The following is a 25,243-nucleotide window of genomic DNA, read 5'->3' as shown; positions in this document are numbered from 1 at the left end:
GAGAGTAACATTTAAAGCCCCTACCAGCTCTGAAGCACTGAGAAGGTATTGGGACACTCGAGTTTGGTGGAGCGGGCCGACAGAGGCCAGGCCTAGTTAGCGGAATGAGCCCACACAGCGACTCCAGACTGCATCCGGAAGCCTGGAACCTTAACCCTCAACCTCCGATTTTCCAAGTTCCACTCTCGTAGCTGAGGCAGCTGTTTGTGTAAGTCTCGCTTAGGTATCCAACGGAGATATGGAGTGAACACCCTACCACCTTCGGGAAATCAGAGGCGGTGGACATGGGGGCGCGCTCCCGCCCGGCGCGTGCGCGCGGCGCGCTTGGAGGGGGCCTGGGAGCGAGGGAGCGCGCGCCCTTCACGTGACCCGACCCGCGGGCGGCGACGCACGCGCCGCGCCGCTCACGTGGTCCGTCTCCAGCCCCGTCGCCGGCGGAGGCGGGCGCGGGCGCGTCCCTGTGGCCAGTCACCCGGAGGAGTTGGTCGCACAATTATGAAAGACTCGGCTTCTGCTGCTAGCGCCGGAGCTGAGTTAGTTCTGAGAAGGTTTCCCTGGGCGTTCCTTGTCCGGCGGCCTCTGCTGCCGCCTCCAGAGACGCTTCCCGATAGATGGCTACAGGCCGCGGAGGAGGAGGAGGTGGAGTTGCTGCCCTTCCGGAGTCCGCCCCGTGAGGAGAATGGTACTGGACCCACGCAGGCCAGGGCGGGGAATGGTCCTGGGGTTGCGGGCGGTAAGGGAGAGGACCTGGTAGGCAAGTGTGTGGGGAGCCGCGTTCCACCGGCAAAGGATCCCCGACTTGCCTTGAGGCTTCCGGATTTGTCCTGTCGGGACGGGTGTGCATTTCGTTCGGGGATGAGGGGCGGGAGCCGGTAGCAAGTTCGACGCGACACCTCTTCGCGGGAATCCCCTGAACCGAGACGCGTCTTCCAGCGAGGGCCTCTCGAGGCGGCAGAGGCACGAGCCGGGGACCACCTGGCTGGGTTGAACTGAGCCGCCGCAGCGCGCCCTACGCTTCGCTCAGCCTTCAAGCTCCGCATCTCCTGGGAGCACGGTTCTCCTGGCGCCAGTTGCTGGTAGATAAGGGAGCCAAAAGCTCTGCTCAGGTTCAACATGGGAAAAGGGAGGGAGGGCTGGAAGGGCGCAAAAAGTGGGTAGAGGACACGGGTTTGGAACTGTGCCTTGTTTGCTGTGCAGCGGATACTCTTACAGGTACATTTCCTTTTTGGAGCCAAAAGGGAGGGATTTGACAATATTGAAGGTAGATCTTTTTTCCTTGGGAAGAATTAAGGATTTTCGTGGGTGGGGAGAGACTTCTGTGGGGACCAAGATGTACTGTCAGTCAGTATTTAAGTCGAGCTACCTTATGCATTGCCCCAGAGCGTGTTTTAAACCAAAAGGTACAGAATGGAGAGAGGGAGGCGGTGCATTGCAGCTTCCGATAGACCTTTTTATTTTTGTTTTTGGATATCAGGAACTAATTTTGAAGATTTCTTAAAATAAAGTCATTTAGATCAGGGACCTGAAGCTCAGAGGAGGTAATTTTGGTCAGTACTTGAATTCGATCGGCTTTATGCAGACAACTCTCCTGCTGCAGACAACTCTCTCTCTGCTGGAGTCTGGCAAGTTTGCTTTTCACTGAACGCTAATTCAAGTGCCACACAACACTGAAATAAGGGTTTTACTTATCTCACAAATGTAGTTATACTTTGAGTTAATAATGTGTCTTCCACTATTTTACACCTTATTCTTTTTTGTTTGTTTGAGACAGGGTCTCACTCTGTCACCCAGGCTCCGGTGCAGTGATGCCATCTCAGCTTACTGCAACCTCACCTCCTGGGTTCAAGAGGTTCTCCTGCCTCAGCCTCCCGAGTAGCTGGGACTGTAGCCACCACGCCCGGCTAAGTTTTACATTTTTGGTGGAGATGGGGTTTCCCGTGTTTGGCCAGGCCGTCTCAAATTCCTGACCTCAGGTGATCCGCCCAAAGTGCTGGGATTACAGGCTGGAGCTACTCCCAAAGTGCTGGGATTACAGCCGGGAGAGCTCCGGAGCCAGGCTAAACTGGAAGATTTCAGACATGCAAAGATAAATTGTAGAATAAACTACCATGCACCCATTGGCCAGTTTCAACAGCTTCAACCATGTGAATTTTATTTCTTCTATTATTCCTTCTGTTCTTCCTCAATTGGATAATTTTAAAACAAATCCCAGACAAATGTCATTTATGGATACTTTATTTTGTTCCTGCTTAAAAAGACAAGAACTTTTAACATAATTACAATATTATTAGCATACCTAAATATTAATAATTGCTTAATATCACATTCAGCATATTTCCTTGATTGTCTCATGTTTTAGTGAGTTGATTTGTTTGAATCAAGTTCCAAAGAATTCTGCGCAGAGCATTTGGTTGGTAACTTTCAGACTCTAGTGCCTTCTCTCGTGGTGTGGAGGTGTCATTTGCCATTTATTTGTTGAAAAAACCCCATCATTTGCCCTGTAGAATTTCCTACAATTTAGATTTTGTTGAATGCATCCCTGTAGTGTCATCTAACATGTTTCTTTCTCTTGTGTATTTTCTTTTTTTATTTTTTTGAGACACAGTTTGCTCTGTTGCCCAGGCTGGAATGCAATGGCGTGGTCTCTGCTCACTGCAACCACCACCTCCCAGGTTCAAGCGATTCTCCTGCCTCAGCCTTCCCAGTAGCTAGGATTACAGGCACCCTCTACCATGCCTGGCTAATTTCTTTTGTATTTTTAGTAGAAACGGGGTTTCACCATGTTGGTCAGGCTCATCTCTGCGTCCTGACCTCATGATCTGCCCGCCTCGACTTCCCAAAGTGCTGGGATTGCAGGAGGGAACCACTGTGCCCGGCCTTTTTTTCCCTTCTTTTTTGTGGTGAAGTCTCGCTCTGTTGCCCAGGCTGAGTTCAGTGTTGTGATCTTGGCTTACTGCACCTTCGCCCCCTGGGTTCAAGTGATTCCTGCCTCAACCTCCCAAGTAGCTGGGATTACAGGTGAGAGCCACCACACTTAGCTAATTTTTGTATTTTTAGTGGAGACTGGGTTTCGCCATATTGGCCAGGATTGTCTCGCACTCCTGACCTCCAGTGATCCGCCCACCTCACCTCCCAAAGTATTGGGATTACAGGTGGCCTCTCCTTTGTGTTTCTTGTGAACTAGTAGTTAATCTAAAGACTTGATCAGGACCGGACATGGTGGCTCACCCCTGTAATCCCAGCACTTTGGGAGGCTGAGTCAGGCCGATCACCTGAGGTCAGGAGTTTGAGATCAGCCTGGCCAATATGGTGAAACCCTGTCTCTACTAAAAATACAAAATTAGCCAGGTGTGGTGACGCATGCCTGTAGTCCCAGCTACTCAGGAGGCTGAGGCAGGAGAATCACTTAAACCCAGGAGATGGAGTTTGCAGTCAGCTGAGATTGCACCACTGTACTCCAGCCTCGGTGACAGAGACTCCATCTCAAAAAAAAAAAAAAGACTTAATTAATAGCTGGGCACGGTGGTGCTCACCTGCAACCCCAGCTACTCTGAAGGCTAAGGCAGAGAGAATGGAGTGAACCTGGGAGGTGGAGGTTGCAGGGAGACAAGATCATGCCACTGCACTCCAGCCTGGTTGACAGAGTGAGACTTTGTCTCAAAAACAAAAAAGACTTTCTGGGGAGGGCAGTAATCCCTGCACCTTTGGGAGGTTGTGGCAGGTAGATCATAGATCACCAAGAGTTCAAAACCAGCCTTGCCAACATGGTGAAACCCTGTCTCTGCTAAAAATACAAAATTTAGTTGGGCATCGTGGTGGATGCCTGTGATCCTAGCTTACTGGAGAGGCTGACGCAGGAGAATCACTTGAACTGGAGACAGAGGTTTCAGTGAGCCAAGATCGAGCTGTTGCACTCCATCCTGGGTGACAGAACGAGATTCTGCCTCAAAAAAAAAAAAAGAGTCGATCAGATTTCAGTTTCATACTTTGAATAGTACTCCCAGATAGTACTATGTACTTTTTGTTGCATTACTTTAAGAAGCACATGTTGTCTGGTTTTTTTGTTTGTTTTATGTTTTTGAGATGGATTCTTGCCGTTGTTGCCCAGGCTGGAATGCATGATCTTGGCTCACTGTAACCTCCACCTGCTGGGTACAAGTGATTCTCCTGCCTCAGCCTCCTGAATAGGTGGGATTACAGGGACCTGCCACCAGGCCTGACTAATTTCTGTGTTTTTAGTTGAGACGGGGTTTCTCCATGTTGGCCAGGCTGGTCTCTCTTGACCTCGTGATCAGCTCTGCTTAGCCTCCCAAAGTGCCGGGATTACAGGCAAGAACCACTGCACTCTCTCTCTCTTTTTTTAATGTTAAGATTGACCAGTGGATTCGTGTTGTCTGATGCTTGATCTCTCAGTTGTGAAGTTCCCCATCAGTTATTCATGTAGTAGTTTTTGTAGTAGCCATGTAGTTTTTGTCATGGATCTACTATTTTTCATTCTGGGTTTCTCTTTCTCCTTTCTTTTTGGAAAATCTTTCAACATATAAATAAATTGAAGTTTGTTTGTTTGGTTTAAGTGACCTGCCTGTTAAATGTCTGCTTTAAGTCTGGTACCTGGAACAGGGTGCGGTGGCTCATGCTTGTAGTTCTAGCACTTGGAGAGGCTGAGGTGGGTGGATCCCTTAAGCCTAGGAGTACAAGATCAGCCTGGGAAACATGGCGAAACCCAGTCTCTACCAAAAAATTATAAATTAGCTGGGCATGGTGACACACACCACACACCTGTGGTCCCAGCTACTTGGGGGGCTGAGGTGGGTGGGTGGGTTGAGGATGCAGTGAGCTGAGATCATGCCATCCAGCCTGGGTGACAGAACTAGATCCTGTCTCAAAAAAAAAAAAAAAGTTTGGTATTTGGAAGCAAAATTTGGTGATTAAGGTTAGTTTAGGACATAAGCATTACTTGCCTAAGGGGATTGTAACTGAGTCCATTTATGTGAACTTAGAAATAGGAACTTAGATGGGTGTCACTTTTAGATGGTGCTTTGCAATTATTAGATTAGTTTGAATGTGAATGCAGCATTTGACTTGGCCCTCTTGCAGTTTATAAAAATATGATTAGTTCTTCTGCTCAGATGTACTTTATCGATAAAAAAAGAAAAAAAAACATGATTAGTTCTACTTTAATTAGTACTTTTAGAGATTTTGTTGACTTTTTGGTGCAATTCATTTTGGATGTAGAAAATTGCTCTGGATTTTTTTTTTTTTTTTAGACGGAGTTTCACTCTTGTCACCCAGGCTGGAGTGCAGTGGTGCCATCTCAGATCACTTCCTGGGTTCAAGTGAGTCTCCTGCCTTAGCCTCCCGAGTAGCTGAGATTACAGGCATCCACCACAATGCTCAGCTAATTTTTATATTTTTAGTAGAGATGGCGTTTCACCATGTTGACCATGGGCTGGTCTCGAATTTCTGACCTCATGCTTTGGTCTTTTTTAACCTGTTTTTCTGTGAGTAGTTTTCTGACCACGTAGAGGTTTTAGAACCCTGTTAAATTTTGGTGTGTGAAGGTAAGCAGTTTTTTTTTTTTTTTCTTAGCTGTCTACAAGCTAGGTAAGCATTTTTTTGAAGTTGATAGACTCGACCCTTGACTTGACTGTTTTTGCCAGGTCACAGTCTTTCTTTTTGTTTTTGTTTTTCGAGACGCAGTTTCCCTCTTTTGTCCAGGCTGGAGTGCAGTACCGTGATCTTGGCTCACTGCAACCTCTGCCTTCTGGTTTCAAGGAGCAATATTAGGATTAAAGACTGTGAAATACTGTTTGCCCCTCTTACCATAGTATGAACATGTCAATATTCATGTTTTGACACCTCAACTATTCAACTGCCAGACTTCTGGAGACCATAACATTTTGAAACCAAGCTCCCTGTAAAAGTGAGAAAAAGCTTTTGAGGTAAGTTATCAGTAATATAGCAACCTTGAGACAGAGTTCACTGATTGAAAAATATGTGCAAAGTGAAATTTAACAGGCTTAGTTTTCTGCTTTTGCTGGTAGTTTGATAGTGCACTGGAGATGATAGGAGGAAAGTTACCTGAGAAGTAGACTGTTACTATTAGGACACTGCAGAAACATTAATTAGTCTAGAAAGACAGGGCTATACATTACCCTTCAGTATATGAACCGATAGTCTTCCCAGTCTGAGTATAATTTATCATACCCAATACCCAGAAGATACTTTGGACTAAGAGAAGTGTGTAATAGGCTTTAGGCACTTTTTTTTTTTTTTTTTTTTTGAGACAGAGTTTTGCTCTTGTTACCCAGGCTGGAGTGCAATGGTGCGATCTCGGATTACCACAACCTCCGCCTCCTGGGTTCAGGCAATTCTCTGCCTCCGCCTCCTGAGTAGCTGGGATTACAGGCACGCACCACCGTGCCCAGCTAATTTTCTGTATTTTTAGTAGAGACAGGGTTTCACCATGTTGACCAGGATGGTCTCGATCTCTTGACCTTGTGATCCACCCGCTTTGGCCTCCCAAAGTGCTGGGATTACAGGCTTGAGCCACCGTGCCCGGCCTTAGGCATATTTTTACAGTAGCTAATGTGTCAGCATTTAGCTGTGGCCATTGCTGTAAATGCTTTATACACACACACGCACACACACACACACACACACACACATATATTATATATATATTTTTTTTTTTTTTTGAGATGAGTCTTGCTCTGTCACCCAGGCTGGAGTGCAGTGGGGCAGTCTCGGCTCCTGCAACCTCTGCCTCCTGGGTTCAAGCAATTCTCCTGCCTCAGCCTCCTGAGTAGCTGGAATTACAGGTGCCCGCCACCACATGCAGCTAATTTTTGTATTTTTAGTAGAGACAGGGTTTCATTATGTTGGCTAGGCTGGTCTTGAACTCCTGACCTCAAGTGATCCACCCACCTCAGCCTCCCAAAGTGCTGGGATTAGAGACATCAGCCACCTCTGGCCATGCATTTTTTTTGACAAGTACAGAGACGCATACTCTGAGGCTATCTTTAGTAGATTAGAAAAGTTACAAGGTAAGTAGATTTCTGAATGGGTGTAACTCTTTGTTAAAAACTGCAGGAAAGGCTTGGCATGGAGGCTCACGCCTGTAATTCCAGCACTTTGAGAGCCTGAGGTGGCCGAATTGCTTCAGGCCAGGAGTTTGAGATCAGCGTGGCCAACGTGGATAACCCCATCTCTACTAAAAATATAAAAATCAGGTGAATGTGGTGGTGTGCGCCTGTAATCCAGATTCTTGGGACACTGAGCCATGAGAACTGCTTGAACCCAGGAGGTGGAAGTTGCGGTGAGCTGAGATCTTGCAACTGCACTTCAGCCTGAGTGGGACTTAAATAAATAAAACCTGCAGAAGCCTATCATGCATGTATCAACAAAGTATCAACACCCTACTAACTGACAGATAATGGGTTGATATGGCTTACAGTGTGAATGTCCAAGTTTTCTTTTCTTTTTTTTTTTTGGATAGTGTCTTGCTTTGTTGCCTAGGTCAGAGTGCAGTGGCATGATCATGGCTTACTGCAGTCTCAACCTCTCAGGCTTAAGTGATGCTCCCACTTCAGTCTCCCAAGTAGCTGGAACTACAAGCCCATACTACCAACCTGGCTAATTAAAAAAAAAAATGTTGGGCCGGGCATGGTGGCTCACACCTGTAATCCAAGCACTTTGGAGGCCAAGGCAGGCGGATCACCTGAGGTCGGGATTTCAAGACCAGCCTGACCAACATGGTGAAACCCTGTCTTTAAAAAAAAAAAATTTTTGCCAGGGGCAGTGGCCCATGCCTGTAATCCCAGCACTTGGGGCGGAACACAAGGTCAGGAGATTGAGACCATACTGGCCTACATGGTGATACCCTATCTCTACTAAAAATACAAAAAATTAGCCAGGTGTGGCAGCATGCACCTGTAGTTCCAGCTACTCAAGAGGCTGAGGCAGGAGAAACACTTGAACTCATGATGCAGAGATGACAGTGTTGCACTCCAGCCTGGGCGACAGAGTGAGACTCTGTCTCAGAAAAAAATTATTTTATTTTTATTTTTTAAGATGAGGTTTCACCATGTTGGCCAGGATGGTCTTGATCTCCTGACCTCATGTTCCACCCACCTCGACCTCCCAAAGTGTCGGGATTACAGGCGTGAGCCACCGCACCCGGCCTAAAAAAAATTTTTTTTTTTGTAAAGATGGTGCTCTTGTTGTCCAGGTTGATCTTGAACTCCTAGGCTTAAGTGGTCCTCCTGCTTCAGCCTCCCACAGTATTGGGATTACAGGCATGAGTCACTGCACCTGGCCTTACATTTTTAATATATAGAACTTTTCTGCTGGTTATTACAGAATTATAGATGCTTTTTCAATAGTATCTTTAAGACTCACAGGGTTCACATCTAAAATGTCAGTAATATCTAATTATTAGTTAATTAGTTTAGTAGTTGGCAGTCAGTTTAGAGTACAAGTGGAATTCTGTGACATAATAAAATTATGTATGTATATTAAAAAAAAAGAATGGAACTTGAGATTAGGGCCTGTAAGAGTGCCAGAAAGTCAGATGTATTGGACCCTGATAGGGGAAGTCAGAGAGTACCAGCTTATTTCAACATTTTGCTTTAGGCTAGTCTTATTTGTCATTGTCTGTGTCATCCTTGGCAGGCATGTTTACCCATGTACAAATTTATCATATAACTCTGAATTTCTGAGTCTTTAGTATCATTTAACTCTTCTTTCTTTTCTTAACTTCCACATGAATTTTTTTAGTAGGCAATTTCTTTTAATTTGATTACCTTTCTTTTGAGTATGGGTCACATTTTCCTGTTTCTTACCATATCTAGTCATTCTGGAGTGTATATTGGACATTGGGATTGTTACTTAATAGAGGATTCTCCCTCTGGGTTCTCATTTAATCCCCTGCTGTATGTGTGTGTGTTGTTGTTGTTGTTACGTACTGAATGCCTGTGACCTTCCCCCCCCGCCCCGCCAGGAATTCGTATCTTGAAGCCCTAACCTCCAGTGCAATGGTGTCTGGAGATGAGGACTTTTGGAGATGGAGGTAATCGGGGAGAGATAAGGTCATGAAGATGAGGCTGTGGATCTGATAGAATTTATGTCCTTAGAAGAAGAGATACCAGAGAGCTTATTCACTCCTTCTTCACTGTGTGAAGACACAGTGAGGAGGCAGCTGTCTGAGAGCCCTCACCAGACACTGGCCCTCTGGAATCTTGATCTTTTTTTTTTTTTGAGACGGAGTTTCACTTGTTACCCAGGCTGTAGTGCAATGGCGCATTCTCAGCTCACCGCAACCTTCTCCTCCTGGGTTCAAATGATTCTCCTGTCTCAGCCTCCCAAGTAGCTGGGACTACAGGCATGCGCCGCCATGCCCGGCTAATTTTTTTTTTTTATTTAGTAGAGACGGGGTTTCACCATGTTGGCCAGGATGGTCTCGATCTCTTGACTTCGTGATCCACCCACCTCGGCCTCCCAAAGTGCTGGGATTACAGGGGTGAGCCACCGCGCCCGGCTGGAATCTTGATCTTAAACTTCCAGTCTCCATAACTATGAGCAAATTTATTTCAGTTGTTATCCCCCCAAGTCTGTGTGGTATTTGTTGTGGCAGTCCAAGCAGACTAAGACAGTTGTTGATTAACTTTATTGTACTCAAACTCCAAACTCTGTCTCTCCTACAGTGGGCAGCAGGAATATCTGCTCAGTTATTTTATTTAGCTGGGCTTCTTGGAGGCTGCCCCATGTGTACATTCTTCATGGGTCAGCAGGAGATTTGTGTAGAGTCAATATGAAGTATTTAGGACTCTTCCCACCACCCCCCTTTGACTTTCTTTTAATAGCAAGAACTCCTTTTCTTGACTCTTTTGCAGAAACTTTCCCATCACTTTCCAGCTTCTGTTATCACCTTGAACTGGGTGTTCTGGTTCTTCAAGCCAGTAAGACTGTGGGATTTCTATTGGTATTTAGCTGTTTATTAGGTATGGGATGGGGACTGTCTTCAGGCAAAAGCCTTAAAAATTGGGAAACTCAACTCAGTATCATTCCTTTATTCTAAGTACAGATGTACAGACTCCATGTAGTTTCTGCTTGCTTTTGGTTGCTCTTCAGTGTCCTCAAGTCTTGATCGTTTTATTTATTTATTTATTTTTTTGAGATGGAGTTTCGCTCTTGTTACCCAGGCTGGAGTGCAATGGCGTGATCTCAGCTCGCTGCAACCTCTGCCTCCTGGGTTCAGGCAATTCTCCTGCCTCAGCCTCCTGAGTAGCTGGGGTTACAGGCATGTGTCACCATGCCCAGCTAAGTTTTTGTATTTTTAGTAGAGACAAGGTTTCACCATGTTGACCAGGATGGTCTCGACCTCTTGACCTCGTGATCCATCCGCCTCGGCCTCCCAAAGTGCTGGGATTATAGGCGTGAGCCACCATGCCCGGCCGTTTTATTTTTTAAAACATTAAAAATTAAAATGATAGAAATAAGGGTTTGCTGTGTTGACCAGGCTGGTCTCAAACTCCTGGCCTTAAGCAGTCCTCCAATCTTGGCCCCCCAAAGTGCTAGGATTTCACGGGTGAACCACTGCGCTCGGCCTCTTTATTTTTTGTCCAGAGTTTATGGTGGTTATCTGTGGGATGGTTAGCCCAATAGCACCTACTTCTCCATAGTATGGAATTTTCTTTCTAATTTTAATATATAGAATCATAGAATGTATTTATTTGTTAAAAAAAATTGATTTCCACATGTTACCTTAACAGCAGAATTTTTTAGGAATCTTTAATTTTTTTTTTCCCAAATTTTTGCTAGCAGCATCTGGGCAAGAAGGATGTGCTTGCTGGTAGTGATTTGTTTAGAGAGTAAGATGTGCTTAGGTTTATATGTGCTATGTGTGCCCCTTATTGCTGGTAGACTGGTATAAAAATTTATAATTTAAGGAATTTTGAAGTGATCAACATATGGTTGAAATTTGACTACATGCCATGCATTGTGCTAAAACTTGCATGGGTCATTTTAATAGTCAGAGTAACTAAGTACGGTTGTTAGCCTATTTTACAGTTAAGGAAACAGAAGTTCTGAAACTTGTACGAGGTTGCAAGCACAGCTGGGATTCTAACTCAGATCAGTCTCTGACTCCAATATCTGTGCTGTTTAACCACTGAAGATCACCAGGTGATCTTTAAGATTCCCTCCACTACTAGGATTCTGTGGATATAGTTATTTTTTACATTACTTGAAACATACAGATTGAAATTTCAGATTTGTGTTTGTAGTTTGCCACCTCTTGGTAAAATTTGGTAGTGCAGCCTAGCAAAACAAAAGCAAAGTTTGTAAAACCAGGAATTTTTATATTTGTAATCCAGGGCACATTTGATTGGGTAACTGATGGCAGAGCAGATAATCTGAATTTCAAAAACTGTAAAAAATTTTTTTTATCATTAGGTGATATTTACAGCTTTTAGCTGGGGTATGTGAATATTGGAAATGTGAAGCCAGTTCCTCTGTAATCTGTAAAGTCCATAAATGATGAGAATGCTATGTGTGGTGAGAATATATTTAAATTTGGCTGTCACATAAACAGAATGAGTCGTAATAAGTTTTTGAAGTAAGCAAAATTGGTGAATGAAGTAGGGAAGCTGTAGGAGATTTTCTTTATTTTTTTTTTTCTTTATGATATGGAGTTTTGCTCTTGTCACGCATGCTGGAGTGCAATGGCTCAGACTTGGCTCACTGCAACGTCAGTGTCCTGGGTTCAAGTGATTCTCCTGCCTCATCCTCCTGAGTAGCTGAGAGTACAAAGTTCTGCCACTATGCTCAGCTAATTTTTGTATTTTTAGTAGAGACAGGGTTTCACCGTGTTGGCCAGGCTGGTCTCAGACTCCTGACCTCAGGTGATCCACCCATCTCAACCTCCCAAAATGCTGGAATTACAGGTGTGAGCCACTGTGCCTGACCAGGAGATTTTTTGAAGTGTGCTAATGTCATTATATGTCCCTGTAGGCACAAAATTTAGTAAAAATCTGTTAGCATGGGAGTGACACAATTTAAGTGACTTTTAGCAAATTGTTTGCTAAGGTTTTTAGGTAGATTTGCCAGTGAGAAACAACTGTGGTTTTCCAGCTCTTGGAAAAAAAACCCATAACTACTGTGGGATGTAGTTGAGGGGATGATATATTCAAAATGTTGAAGGAGGAAGAAAACCAAAGAACCTGCCAACCAGGAATACTGTACCTGGCATAGCTCTCCTTCAGAAATGAAGGAAGATAAAGATTTTCCCAAACAAAAGCTCAGAGTTCCTACCACTAGACCTGTGTTACAAGAAATGCTAACAGAATTTCTTCAAGCTGAAAGATAAGGATGCTAATTAATAACAAAAAAAGTATGAAAATATAAAACTTACTGGTAAATGTAAGTATCGAGTTAATTTAGAATACTCTAATACCATAATGGTGGTATGTAAATAATTTATATTTTTAGTATGACGGTTAAAGACAAAATTATTAAAAATAATAGTAACAGTAATTTGTTAAGTGATACACAATACAAAAAGATATAAATTACGAAATCAAAAATTTATTAGAAACCAGGCGCTGGCTGGGCACCCTGGCTCACGTGAGGCCTGTACTCCCAGCACTTTGGGCGGCTGAGGCCGGTGGATCACCTGAGGTCAGGAGTTCGAAACTGGCCTGAGCAACATGGTGAAACCCCGTTTTTACCAAAAATTACAAAAATTAGCTGGGCATGGTGGCGAGTGCCTGTAATCACAGCTACTCAGGAGGCTGAGGGTAGAGAATCACTTGAACCCAGGAGGCAGAGGTTGTGATGAACTGAAATTGCATCAATGAATTCCAGCCTGGGCAGTGAGCGAAATTCCATCTCAAAAAAAAAAAAAAAAACCTAGCACAGTGGCTCATGCCTGTATTCTCAGTTACTTGGGAGACTGAGGTAGGAGAATTGCTTGAGACCAGCCTGGAACATAGTGAGACCCCATCTCTAGAAAAAAAAAATAGCCAGGCATGGTGGCATCCTAACTACTCGGGAGACTGAGGCAGGAACATCACTTTAGCCTAGAAGGTAGAGGCTATAGTGAGCTGATTGCACCACTGCACTCCATCCAGCCTGGGTGACAGAGCAAAATCCTTTCTCAAAAATAAAAGACACAGAATGGTTGAATGGATTTTTTTTTTTTTAAAAGACTCAACCTATATGCTGCCTATAGGAGAATCATTTCACCTGTCAGGACACACTTAGATTGACATTAAAGGAATGGCCAACGTATGGAATCAACCTAAGTGTTGATCAGTGGATGAATGTGTAAAGAAAGATGGCATATGAATACAGTCATGCATTGCTTAATGACAAGGATATGTTCTGAGAAATGTGTCATTGGGCGATTTATTGTTCTGTGAACATTGTAGACTTGTACTTACACAAACCTAGATTGTAGAGCCTACTAGATACCTAAGTTATGTGGTAGAGCTTGTTGCCTTTAGGCTACAAACCTGTATAACATGTTACTATACTGTTACTGTAGGCAACTGTAACACAATGGTAAGGATTTATGTGGATAAACACATCTAAACATAGAAAAGGTATACAGTGAAAATGTGGTCTAAAATTTTTTTAAAATCAGGCTGGGCATGGTAGCTCATGCCTGTAATCTCAACACTTTGGGAGTCTGAGGTGGGTGGATCACTTGAGGTCAGGAGTTTGAGACCAGCCTGGTCAACATGGCAAGACCCATCTCTATTAAAAACTCAAAAATTAACTGGGCATGGTGGCACATGCCTGTAGTCTCAGCTATTTGGGGATCAGACGTGAGAACTGCTTGAACTTGGGAGGCAGAAATTGTAATGAGCCGAGATCATGCTACTGTACTCCAGCCTGGGTGACAGAATGAGACTCTGTCTCAAAAAGAATAAAAAAAAGGACACAAAGTTAAGGTACACAAATCAATAGCTCTTCTATACACCAGCAGCAACCAAACCAAGGATCAAATCAAGAACTCAACCCCTTTTACAATAGCTGCAAAAAAAAGAAAAAAAAAAAAAAAAAACAACAACAACTTAGGAATATCCCTAACCAAGGGTGAAAGACTTCTACAAGGAAAACTACCAAACATTGCTGAAAGAACTCATAGATAACACAAACAAATGGAAACATCCCATGCTCATGGATGGGTAGAATCAATATTGTGAAAATGGCTGTATTGCCAAAAGCAGTCTACAAATTCAGTGCAATTCCCATCAAAAATGCCTCATTCTTTACAGAATGAGAAAAAAAAAATTCAAAAATTCATATGGAAGCAAAAAGGAGCTCACATAGCCAAAGCACAACTAAACAAAAATAACATATCTGGAGGCATCACACTACCTGATTTCAAACTATACTGTAAGGCCATAGTCACCAAAACAGCATGGTACTGGTATAAAAATATGCACATAGACCAATGGAACAGAATAGAAACCCCAGAAAGAAACCTTAAATACTTAACAGCCAACTGATCTTCAACAAAGCGAGCAACATAAAGTGGGGAAAGGACGTGCTGTTCAACAAATGGTTCTGGGATAATTGGCAAGCCATATGTAGGAGGATGAAATTGGATTCTCATCTCACATCTTATACAAAAATCAAGATCGATCAAGAACTTAAATCTTAAGACCTGTTGGGAGGCTGAGTCAGGTGGATCATGAGGTCAAGAGATCGAGACCATCCTGGTCAACATGGTGAAACCCTGTCTCTACTAAAACAAAAAATTAGCTGGGCATGGTGGCACGTGTCTGTAATCCCAGCTACTCAGGAAGCTGAGGCAGGAGAATTGCCTGAACCCAGGAGGCGGAGGTTGTGGTGAGCTGAGATTGCGCCATCGCACTCCAGCCTGGGTAACGAACGAAACTCCGTCTCAAAAAAAAAAAAACATCTAAGACCTGAAACTACAAACATTCTAGACAATAACATTGGAAAAACCCTTCTAGACATTGGCTTAGGCAAGGATTTTTGCAATCAAGAACCCAAAACGGGGTGGGGGGGGGCTGAGGTGGCTCCGGCCAGTTGTCCTGGCGCTTGAGGAGACGAGGCCATGAGTTCAAGGCCAACCTGAGCAACGTTACAAGCTCTCATTGATTAACAACAACAAAGAAAGAACCCAAAACAAATGCAAGAAAAACAGATAAATAGCTGGGACTTAACTAAACTAAAGAGCTATTTTTTTTTTTTTTTTTTTTTTTAAATATGGGGTTTCACCATGTTGGTCAGGCTGGTCTTGAACTCCCAACCTCAGGTGATCCGCCCGCCTTGGCCTCCAAAGTGCTTGGATTACAGGCATGAGCCACCATGCCTGGCCAACTGAAGAGCTTTTGCACAGCAAAAGAAATAGCAGAGTAAACAGACAACCCACAGAGTGGGAGAAAATCTTCACAATCTATACATCTGACAAAGGACTAATATCCAGAATCTACAACGAACTCAAAACTAGCAAGAAAAAAACAATGCGACCAAAAAGTGGACTAAGGACATGAATAGACAGTTCTCAAAAGAAGATAATACAAATGGCCAAGAAACGTGAAAAAAATGCTTAATATCACTAATGATTAGGGAAATCCAGGTCAAAACCACAATGTGGCTGGGCATGGTGGTGGCTCATGCCTGTAATCCCGGTACTTTGGGAGGCCAAGGCGGGTAGATCCCTTGAGGTCAGGAGTTTGAGACCAGCCTGGCTAACAATGTGAGAGACCCATCTCTACTAAAAATACAAAAATTAGTTGGGTGTGGTAGTGGGTGCCTGTAATCCCAGCTACTTAGAGGCTGAGGCAGGAGAATCACTTGAACCTGGGAGGTAGAGGTTGCAGTGAGCCAAAATCGCACCATTGCACTCCAGCCTGGGCGACAGGGTGAGACTTCATCTCAAAAATAAATAAAAATAAATAAATTTGCTCATGCTCTATTTACTTTTTGCATATCTTCCATTTATATCACAGGTTTTAGATATGCTTATAAATGGAAAATGATCTAAGTAAAAACTCTGTATAGTTGATTATAGAGCAGTCTGAGAGCTCAACTCACATGTATTTTACTATTTGAGTGGATTATTTGGATATCTTAAATATTTAGTTGTATCTTATTTTGCTGGACTTCATTATCATAATGTGATAATTGCATGAGACTGAACTGTGGTCACTGCTAGTTGTTTCTGAATAGCTCAGAGGGAGAAATTCCAAACAAATCTGTGTCTCACTTTATACTACATGTGTCTGAATTTTATTAAGTGATAATATTAATAAATATTAAATAAAAGCAGTAGGAATATTAATAGCTGTAGGTAAAATTACTAATCTGCTTTTTTTACTAACTAGTTTTGATTTTTCTAGAATTAGAGAAGTAAACCTTTTTTTTTTTTTGAGCCAGGATCTGGCTCTCTGTTGCCCAGGCTAGAGTGAAAGATTTGTTGTGTTTTATTTTTAAAGATGGGGAGAATAGGCCTGGCGCAGTGGCTCACGCCTGTAATCCCAGCACTTTGGGAGGCTGAGGCAGGTGGATCACGAGGTCAAGAGATCGAGACCATCCTGGTCAACAAGGTGAAACCCCGTCTCTGCTAAAAATACAAAAAATTAGCTGGGCATGGTGGCGCATGCCTGTAATCCCAGCTACTCAGGAGGCGGAGGCAGGAGAATTGCCTGAACCCAGGAGGCGGAGGTTGCGGTGAGCCGAGAATGCGGCATTGCACTCCAACCTGGGTAACGAGCTAAACTCCGTCTCAAAAAAAAAAAAAGAAGGGGAAATTGGTGGAGTGTCCTTAATTTCTAAGGGAGGGTTATAAGGTCTGGGCATATAAGGTTATCAGTTAAGAGTAAAAATGGCAGAGGAGGGTTAGAAGTTTGAGGAGAGAAGGAAATGGTGTGAAATAGGAGATTGAGAAAACGATTCAGGAAAGTAGAATGTGATTGTTGGTCATCAAGTGGGAGGTGTTTGAAGTTTGAGTTGGGGCTTTAAATTAGTGAAATGAGAGGGCATTTGCTGTGTTTTCTCTAGTCATATTAGCAATACATTGGCAGTCATAGAGTAGGTAGGGAATTGGATTGAATCACAAGTGAGTTTGCCAGGTATACACTAGAAGCAAATGCAAATATGCTTTACTATTTCTAGTAGTAAAGCCTGAGAGACTTCTACTCCTCTCCTCTCTCCTCCCTTCCCTTCCCCCCCACCTCCTGTTCTTTTTTTGGAACAGAGTCTGATTTGTCATCCAGACTGGAGTGCAGTGGCATGATCTTACCTCACTGCAGCCTCTGCCTCCTGGGTTCAAGCGATTCTCCTGCCTCAGCCTCCCGAGTAGCTGAGATTACAGGAGCCTGCCATCATGCCCAGCTAATTCGTTTTTTTGTATTTTTAGTAGAGATGGGGTTTCACCTTGTTGGCTCCGCAGATTTCGAGCTCCTGACCTCAAGTGATCTGCCCACCTCAGCTTCCCAAAGTGCTAGAATTACAGGTGTGAGCCACCAGGCTCAGCCTACTTCTATTCTTGAGAGGACTTGTAAGGGAGGCAGGTTCCTCAGGTGACAACCAGGGTTTTGTTAGAGTAAGAAGGTGAGGGAGGGACTATACTAAATGAGCTTTGCGTCTTTCAGAGTTTTAGGGAATTTTGCTGATAAAGGACCCTAAGTTTCAGAGAGCAACCTGTGATTTTTATGGCTGGAAAATCTTGGCATAATTTCCTCCTACCTAAGTGAGCCTATTTAAAGGAGGAAGTAGGCTGGGCTCAGTGCTAAATAAATTAATTAATTAAAGGAGGGAATGGAAATTTTATATGGAGATAAGGAAAGATAGAATTTTGGAATCAGAATTAGAGAGTTGGAGTAAACAGAAGTTTATCATTAGGGTGTCTGCAGGTCTAAAGAGAAGAACATGAAGAACTTCACCCATCATAATTTTGTCTAGAATTTTTCTTCTCCTAGGGGTTTTATTTTTTAATATAGACTCTTTTGTTTTGTCCTGATCGCCTGTGTACAGTCATTTATTGCTTAATGGCAGGGATACATTCTGAGAAATGCATCATTAGGCAGTTTGGTTGTGCTAATATCATAGGTTGTACTTACACAAACCTGTGTGTATGGTATAAACCTATACCATATGGTAGAGCCTATTACTCTTAGGTAAGACTGCAGACCTGTACAACATGTTACTATACTGAGTACCGTGGGTAACTGTAACACAGTGGTAGGTATTTGGGTATTAAATAATGCTAAGCAGAAAAGATACTGTAAAAATACAGTATGAAAGATTAAAACAATATGCCTGTATAAGGCAGTGACCGTGAAAGGAGCTTGCAGGACTGAAAGTTGTTCTGAGTGAGTGGCTGGTGAATGAATGTGAATGCCTAGGTCATTGCTTTATACTATTATAGACTTTCTAAACTCTGTACACTCTTTTTTTTTTTTGAGACAGAGTCTTGCTCTGTCACCCAGTCTGGAGTGCAGTGGTGTGATCATGGCTCACTGCAACTTCCACCTCCTGGATTCAAGTGATTCTCTTGCCTCAGCCTCCTGAGTAGCTGGGACTACAGGTGCCCACCACCACACCTGGCTAATTTTTTTGTAATTTTAGGAGAGGTGGAGTTTCACCATGTTGGCCAATCTTGTCTTGAACTCCTGACCTGAAATTATCCACCTACCTTGGCCTTCCAAAATACTGGTATTATAGGCATGAGCCACTGCACCGGCCACAAAATATTTTTATTAGTAGTAAATTAAACTTAGCTTGCCATAACTTTTTTTTTAACTTTACAAGCTTTTTAATTTTTAAAAAACTTTTTAACTGTTTTGTAATAAGACTTAGCTTAAAACGTAATCCCATTATGCACTTGCACAAAATATTTTGTTTATATTCTTTATTTATTTATTTTTTAAGTCGACGTTTCACCATGTTGGTCAGGCTGGTCTTGAACTCCCAACCTCAGGTAATCCACCAGCCTTGGTCTCCAAAGTGCTTGGATTACAGGCATGAGCCACCATACCTGGCCTGTTTATAGTCTTATTCTGTAAACTTTTTTCTTTTTTAAATATTTATTTTTCTTTTAAAATCTTTTGTTCAAACCCAAGATACACACACGTTAGCTTAGAACCTGTACAGGGTCAGGATCATCAATATCACTGTCTTTCACCTCCACATCTTATCCCATTGGAAGATCTTCAGGAGTACTGAATGGCACATGGAACTGTCATTTTCTATAATAACAGTGCCTCCTTCTGGAATACTTCCTGAAGGACCTGCCTGACGCTGTTTACTTAAAATAGAGTATACTCTAAAATAACCATAAGGACCGTAGTGGCTTATGCTGTTAATCTCAGCTACTTGGGAGGCTGAGGTGGGAGGATAGATTGAGCCTAGGAGTTTGAGGACATAGTAAGCTATAATTACACCACTGCACTCCAGCCTGAGCAACAGACCCTATCTCAAAAAAAAAAAAAAAAAAAATCTAAAGTATAGTCTAGTAAATACATAAGCCAGTAACATAATTATTGATTACCATTACCAAATATTATATACTGTACATAATTGTATGTCCTGTACTTTTAATGACTAGCAGTGCAGTAGGCTTGTTTATACTAGCATCATCACAAATGTGAGTTTGTGTTGTGCTACAACGGCTGTGTTGATCATAGGTGATAGGAATTTTTCAGCTTCATGATAATCTTATGGAGCCATCATATATGCGGTCTTTTGTTGACCTCAATTCATTATTGTTATGCAGTATATGCGTATATGTGTATGTATATTAGATAGGAGGATGAAGCCCAAGATCTTTAATCTATGTAGTTTTGTTGTTCCTCTTAAGCTCAGTACATACTGTCTAATCAGTACATAATGCCTCATATGCTGTGGTTCTCTTTTCTGTCACTCAACAGTATCAATATACAGAGTTTGGAGATCCAGGCAGAAGTTTAAGTGGAGGTATAAAAAATTACTTTAAAAAAAATTTTAAATTTGAAACAATTTTAGATTTACAGTATAAATACTTTATTTTTTTGTTTTTATAGGACAGTATAAAAACTTGTAAACCCTTCACCAACCAAGTTTTTCTAGTACCTAACTTTCTATTCTCTATATATGTATTTATATGCGTATAAAATATTTTTTTCTGAATATTTGAAAATAAAAATTTCTCCTGAACTGTTATACTTTTCTAAGGTTTGTCTACTTAACATGGTTATATTTTTTCTTTTTTTGATACAGGGTCTCACTTTGTCACCAGGCTTGATCTTGGCTCACTGCAGCCTCTACCTTCTGGGTTCAAACGATCCTCTTGCCTCAGCTCCCTGCAAGTAGCCTGTACTACTGGTGCATGCCACCACACTTGGCCAATTTTTGTATTTTTTTGTAGAGACAGGGTAGTGCCAAGTTACCTAGGCTGGTCTTGAATTCCTGAGCTCCAGCAATTTGCCCCCATTGGCTTCCCAAAGTCCTGGGATTACAGGCAAGAGCCCCTGCACCTGGCCTACTTAACATGTTTTGAAATGTTTTGACACAGAGTTGTTGATAGTATCCTCTTATTGTTATTTTCTTGCTTTTCTTTCTTTAGTAAAGTGAAAGCAAGTTTATTAGGAGAATAAACAAAAGAATGGCTAGTCCATAGGTTGAGCATTCCTGATGGCTGCTGGTTGCCTACTTGTATCATTATTTCTTGATTATATGCTAAGCAAGGAGTGGAATATTCATGAATTTCCTGGGAAAGGGGTGGCACTTCCCAGAACTGCGGGTCTTCCCCCTTCTGGATGTTGCCATGGCATCTGTACACTGTCGAGGTGTTGGTTAGAGTGTCTTTTAACATGCTAGTGCATTACAATTAGCATATAATGAGCAGTGAGGATGACCAGAGGTCTACTCTCTCACCATCTTGGTTTTGGTGGGTTTTGGCTAGCTTTTTTACTGCAACCTGTTTTATCAGCAGGTTGCAGTAAAACCTGCTGTTTTATGGCCTGTATCTTATGTTGAACTGTTAACTCATCCTGTGACTTTGAATGGCTAATCTGGAAATGCAACCCAATAGGTCTCAGCCTTATTTTACTCAGTGCCTATTCAAGACGGAGTCAGTGTGATTTAAACACCTCTGACATTTCCTCCTTCCCTTTGGTAAGAGAATCCTTCATCCTAAGGGTTGTAGCGAGATGAAGATCCACCTTTTGTCACTTCTACATGTTGAATGGGGTGATGATATTCCTGCGTAACTGTTAGGGTCTCTTGTATCCGTGGTAGAGAGGGACTCATTCAGAACACATCAGTATGCTGAGGATCCATAACTGAGTTCTGACAAGAGATAATATCTGAAAGATTAATAAGTGTTTAAGAAAAATTCAGTAAGCTTATCCTGCATTTCTATACAAAGAGTACAACAGCAATATATTCCATAACAGCAAAGCAAAATTAGTAAAACTATCCCAAGTAAGCTAAATTAGAAGGCTTTCCATGAATTGGCAGGTGTTGAAACCAAGCTGATATGTAATCGCTGATTCCGCTGTGCCCAGAATTAGAATATTGATCCATATTTTTACATTAGCCATCCCCCCTTTTTTTCTGTGCTTCAGTCAGTGATCACTAGTTCAGGAGTAAGCATGGTCAGCCTAAATTGCAGAGGGGGCGGGAAACAACTGATGAGACTAGAATCTAGTGACAGGTGTACTACAGTTATAGAACTATAATTTTTTTCTCTCTCCAGTGTCCTTGTAATTTTACTAAGGACAAATTACAGTATGACCCATTCGCTTTGTTATACTTGGCCAGATTATTTGTATGAAGTACAGCAAGAATAATTATTTTTCACATAGCCTTTTTAAAATGGCTTTGATGGAACTCTGTTCCATAAGGAATCTCAAATAAGACTTAAAGGTGAGCCCAGCATGGGTTTTTTTTTCTTTTCTTTTCTTTTTACTCTGTTGCTCAGGCTGAAGTGCACTGGCATGACCTTGGCTCACTGCTGCAGCCTCTGAAATACAACTGCTGAACTACAGATGCAAGCCACCACACCTGGCTAAGTCTACGCCTCAGCCTCCCACGTAGTTGGGATTACAGACACTCAGCACCATGCCTAATTTTTTGTATTTGTATTTTATTTTATTGAGATGGAATCTGGCTCTATCGCACAGGCTGGTGTACAGTGCGCGATCTCAGCTCACTGCAATCTCTGCCTCCCGGGTTCCAGTGATTCTCCTGCCTCAGCCTCCCAAGTAGCTGGGACTACAGGCGTGTGCTACCATGCCTTGCTAATTTTTGTATTTTTTGGTAGAAATGGGGTTTCACCATATAGGCCAGGCTGGTCTTGAATTCCTGACCTTGTGATTTCCCCGCCTTGGCCTCCCAAAGTGCTGGGATTACAGGTATGAGCCACCACACACAGCTAATTTTTTGTACTTTTAGTAGAGATGAGGTTTTACCATGTTGGCCAGGCTGATCTTGAACTCCTGATCTCAGGTGATCCACCCACCTCGGCCTCCCAGTGTGCTGAGGTTACAGGCGTGAGCCACCACACCCAGCCATGAGCCAGCCACTGCACCTGGCCTCAGATGTGGGTTTGTACCCTCAAATACCTATATGTGTTGGGTAAATTTCTCTTCTCTTGACATCCCAAGATAACTTGGGGCTCCTGGCCTGTCAGAAAGTGACGTTCTTTACTTATTACAGGTCTGGAACCCTGTACAGGGACTGTATAGAGAAGGTATAAGGCCAGTTTTCCCAAGTGGCTTTTAATTGGCTCTACAAGTCAAGTTTGATTCCTTAAAGGAAAGCATACCATTCCAGTGAAAGTCTTGGTAAAATAACCAGTTTCTCCATTCGTGTCCTGTTGCAAAAGAAAACAGACAGATTCTTGCTGCACTTACACAAATAATCTCTTGTAGGCCAGGCATGGTGGCTCATGCTTGTAATCCCAGCACTTTGGGAGGCCAAGGTGGGCAGATCATTTGAGGTCAGGAGTTTGAGACCAGCCTGGCCAACACAGTGAAACCCTATCTCTACTAAAAGTATAAAAATTAGCTAGGTGTGGTGGCAGGCACCTGTAACCCCAGCTACTTGGGAGGCTGAGGGAGGAGAAGTGCTTGAACCTAGAAGTCAGGCGGAGGTAGCAGTGAGTTGAGATTGTGCCATTGTACTCCAGCCTGGGCAACAGAGCAAAACTGTCTCAAAACAACAACAAAAGCCCAATCTATTGCCATAAGTTAAGGATACTCACAACTAGTCTCCAAATTTTGGAGATATCAGATAGAAACAAATATGGTCCAAATTTTGTTCACAGGAGTATACTTTACTCAATTGTTAATAACTGTCAATAGCTCAAAAATTTCCTTGAATCTGAAAAACAAAATAAAGGATCAACATTTGAAGCAAAAAAGTAAAAAAAGATTACTTCAGTCTTCCATTAGTTCAGTCCATGAAGTTAACTCCTGTTCTGTTTGAATACACATGAACATACCATGTCTCTGTGAGAGCCCTGAAAGATTTATCCTCTCCTAATGTTACAATCTCCAGAGTGATCAGAAACCTGTATTTAAGAGCACCTATGAAAGTCCTGGAGCTGATTATAAACCGCTTTTTTTTTTTTTTGAGACGGAGTTTTGCTCTTGTTACCCAGGCTGGAGTGCAATGGCGCGATCTTGGCTCACCGCAACCTCCGCCTCCTGGGTTCAGGCAATTCTCTTGCCTCAGCCTCCTGAGTAGCTGGGACTAGAGGTGCATGCCACCATGCCCAGCTAATTTTTGTATTTTTTTTTAGTAGAGACGGGGTTTCACCATGTTGACCAGGATGGTCTCGATCTCCTGACCTCCTGATCCACCTGCCTCAGCCTCCCAAAGTGCTGGGATTATAGGTGTGAGCCACTGTGCCCGGCCATAAACTGCCTTTTGAGGAGGATCAAAACATGACAACAGTTGTATATTTATGACAAAAAAGTTCTAGGACAGCCATAGTCAAAGACACGATTGACAAAGAATTTTGGTTACCTTTGTGGCACATAATAATTTAACATGGTAATCATAATTATTACTGATAAGGTACATTAAATCATATCAGAGTTACAGGAGCTTTTCATAATTTTGAAACACATAGCAATAACATAGTTATACAAATGCAGCCAAAGAAAGCCAAACACCATTTCGTGTTTGACAATGCTTCCTGTATGATTTCTTTTTAAACAGAAAAATCCTCTGATTTTTATACAAAATGAGCCAAATTTCACGGTTGGTTTTGTCCATTGTTGTTGTGTGAAACCCAATTCTTAATAAAACCTTATAGACACATTTATTCAATTTTATTTTTATTTTTTAGTGGGGGACAGAGTCTCCCTCTTGCCCAGGCTGGAGTGCAGTGGCAGAATCTCAGCTCACTGCTACCTGTGCCTCCCAGGTTCAAGCAGTTCTCCTGCCTCAGCCTCTCTAATAGTTGGAACTACAGATGTGAGCCACCACATCCAGCTAAGTTTTTGTATTTTTAGTAGAGATGGGGTTTCACCATGTTGGCCAGGCTGGTCTCAAACTCCTGACCATAAGTGATCCACCTACCTTGGCCTCCCAGAGTACTTAGGATTACAGGCGTGAACCACTGTTTCCAGCCAAAAGCACTTATTTTTAATGAATTAAAGCTCTTTCATGTCACACACAACACATGAATAGATAAATAGATAGGAGATCCATCAGTTGTAAGGTCTTTGATTTGCCAGTTTCTTAATTAGATTACTGGCTTCAAGATAGAGCCCTTGGAGGAACAGAGCAAGGAAAGCATTCAGTTTCTAGGGCCTAGTAATCAGGCACAGCTTCTAGGGGGCCAAGAGCATGTTTCTCAGATTCAGAGGTGCAGAGAGCTGTGTATTCCCCCATAACTGCCATTAGGCACCCCCAAAGTCGGCCAGTTGGTACTGCAGTCTATTTCCATTGGGTTGGGATTCTCTTCAGTATCATCCCTTTGTGGTTTGCCAGAAAGATATTACAGGAAAGGGTCCCAATCCATACCCCAGGGGAGGGTTCTTGGATCTTGTCCAAGACAGAATTTGAGGCAAATTCATACAGTAAAGTGAAAGCAAGTTTATTAGGAAAGTAAATAAACAAAAGAATGGCTACTCCACAGGAAGAACAGTTGGTTATTTTCTGTTTTATCTTTAAATTGTCTTGTATCTTTTCACTCTATTACTTGTGCTGACACTGCTGCCACCGCCATTACTGGTGCTGCTGCTGCTGCTTCCTCTTCCTCTTCTAC

At 42.7% G+C, this 25,243-nt stretch overlaps 1 protein-coding gene across 6 annotated transcripts in view; it reads left to right on the top strand.

Moving 5' to 3' along the window:
• Window positions 1-415: 415 nt before the first annotated feature.
• TRPM7 (transient receptor potential cation channel subfamily M member 7) overlaps window positions 416-25,243 on the top strand; it is a 121,393-nt gene continuing 96,565 nt past the window's right edge. For 5 of the 6 annotated variants that reach the window (XR_013520975.1, XR_013520974.1, XR_013520973.1 and 2 more), the window contains exon 1: window positions 416-682. Coding sequence is in view for 2 of the 6 variants with exons in the window: in XM_035259639.3 (XP_035115530.3) it covers window positions 680-682 (3 nt within the window). In the remaining 4 variants the exon portion in view is untranslated. Of the gene's footprint in view, window positions 1,107-25,243 lie in introns of all 6 variants that reach the window. The other variant, XM_078334240.1, reaches the window with a different exon arrangement.

This window comes from Callithrix jacchus, chromosome 8 (assembly GCF_049354715.1).
Source record: "Callithrix jacchus isolate 240 chromosome 8, calJac240_pri, whole genome shotgun sequence".
Lineage (NCBI taxonomy): Eukaryota > Metazoa > Chordata > Mammalia > Primates > Cebidae > Callithrix > Callithrix jacchus.
Note: the sequence above shows the minus strand (reverse complement) of the source record. Positions and strands in the feature narration are given on the sequence as shown.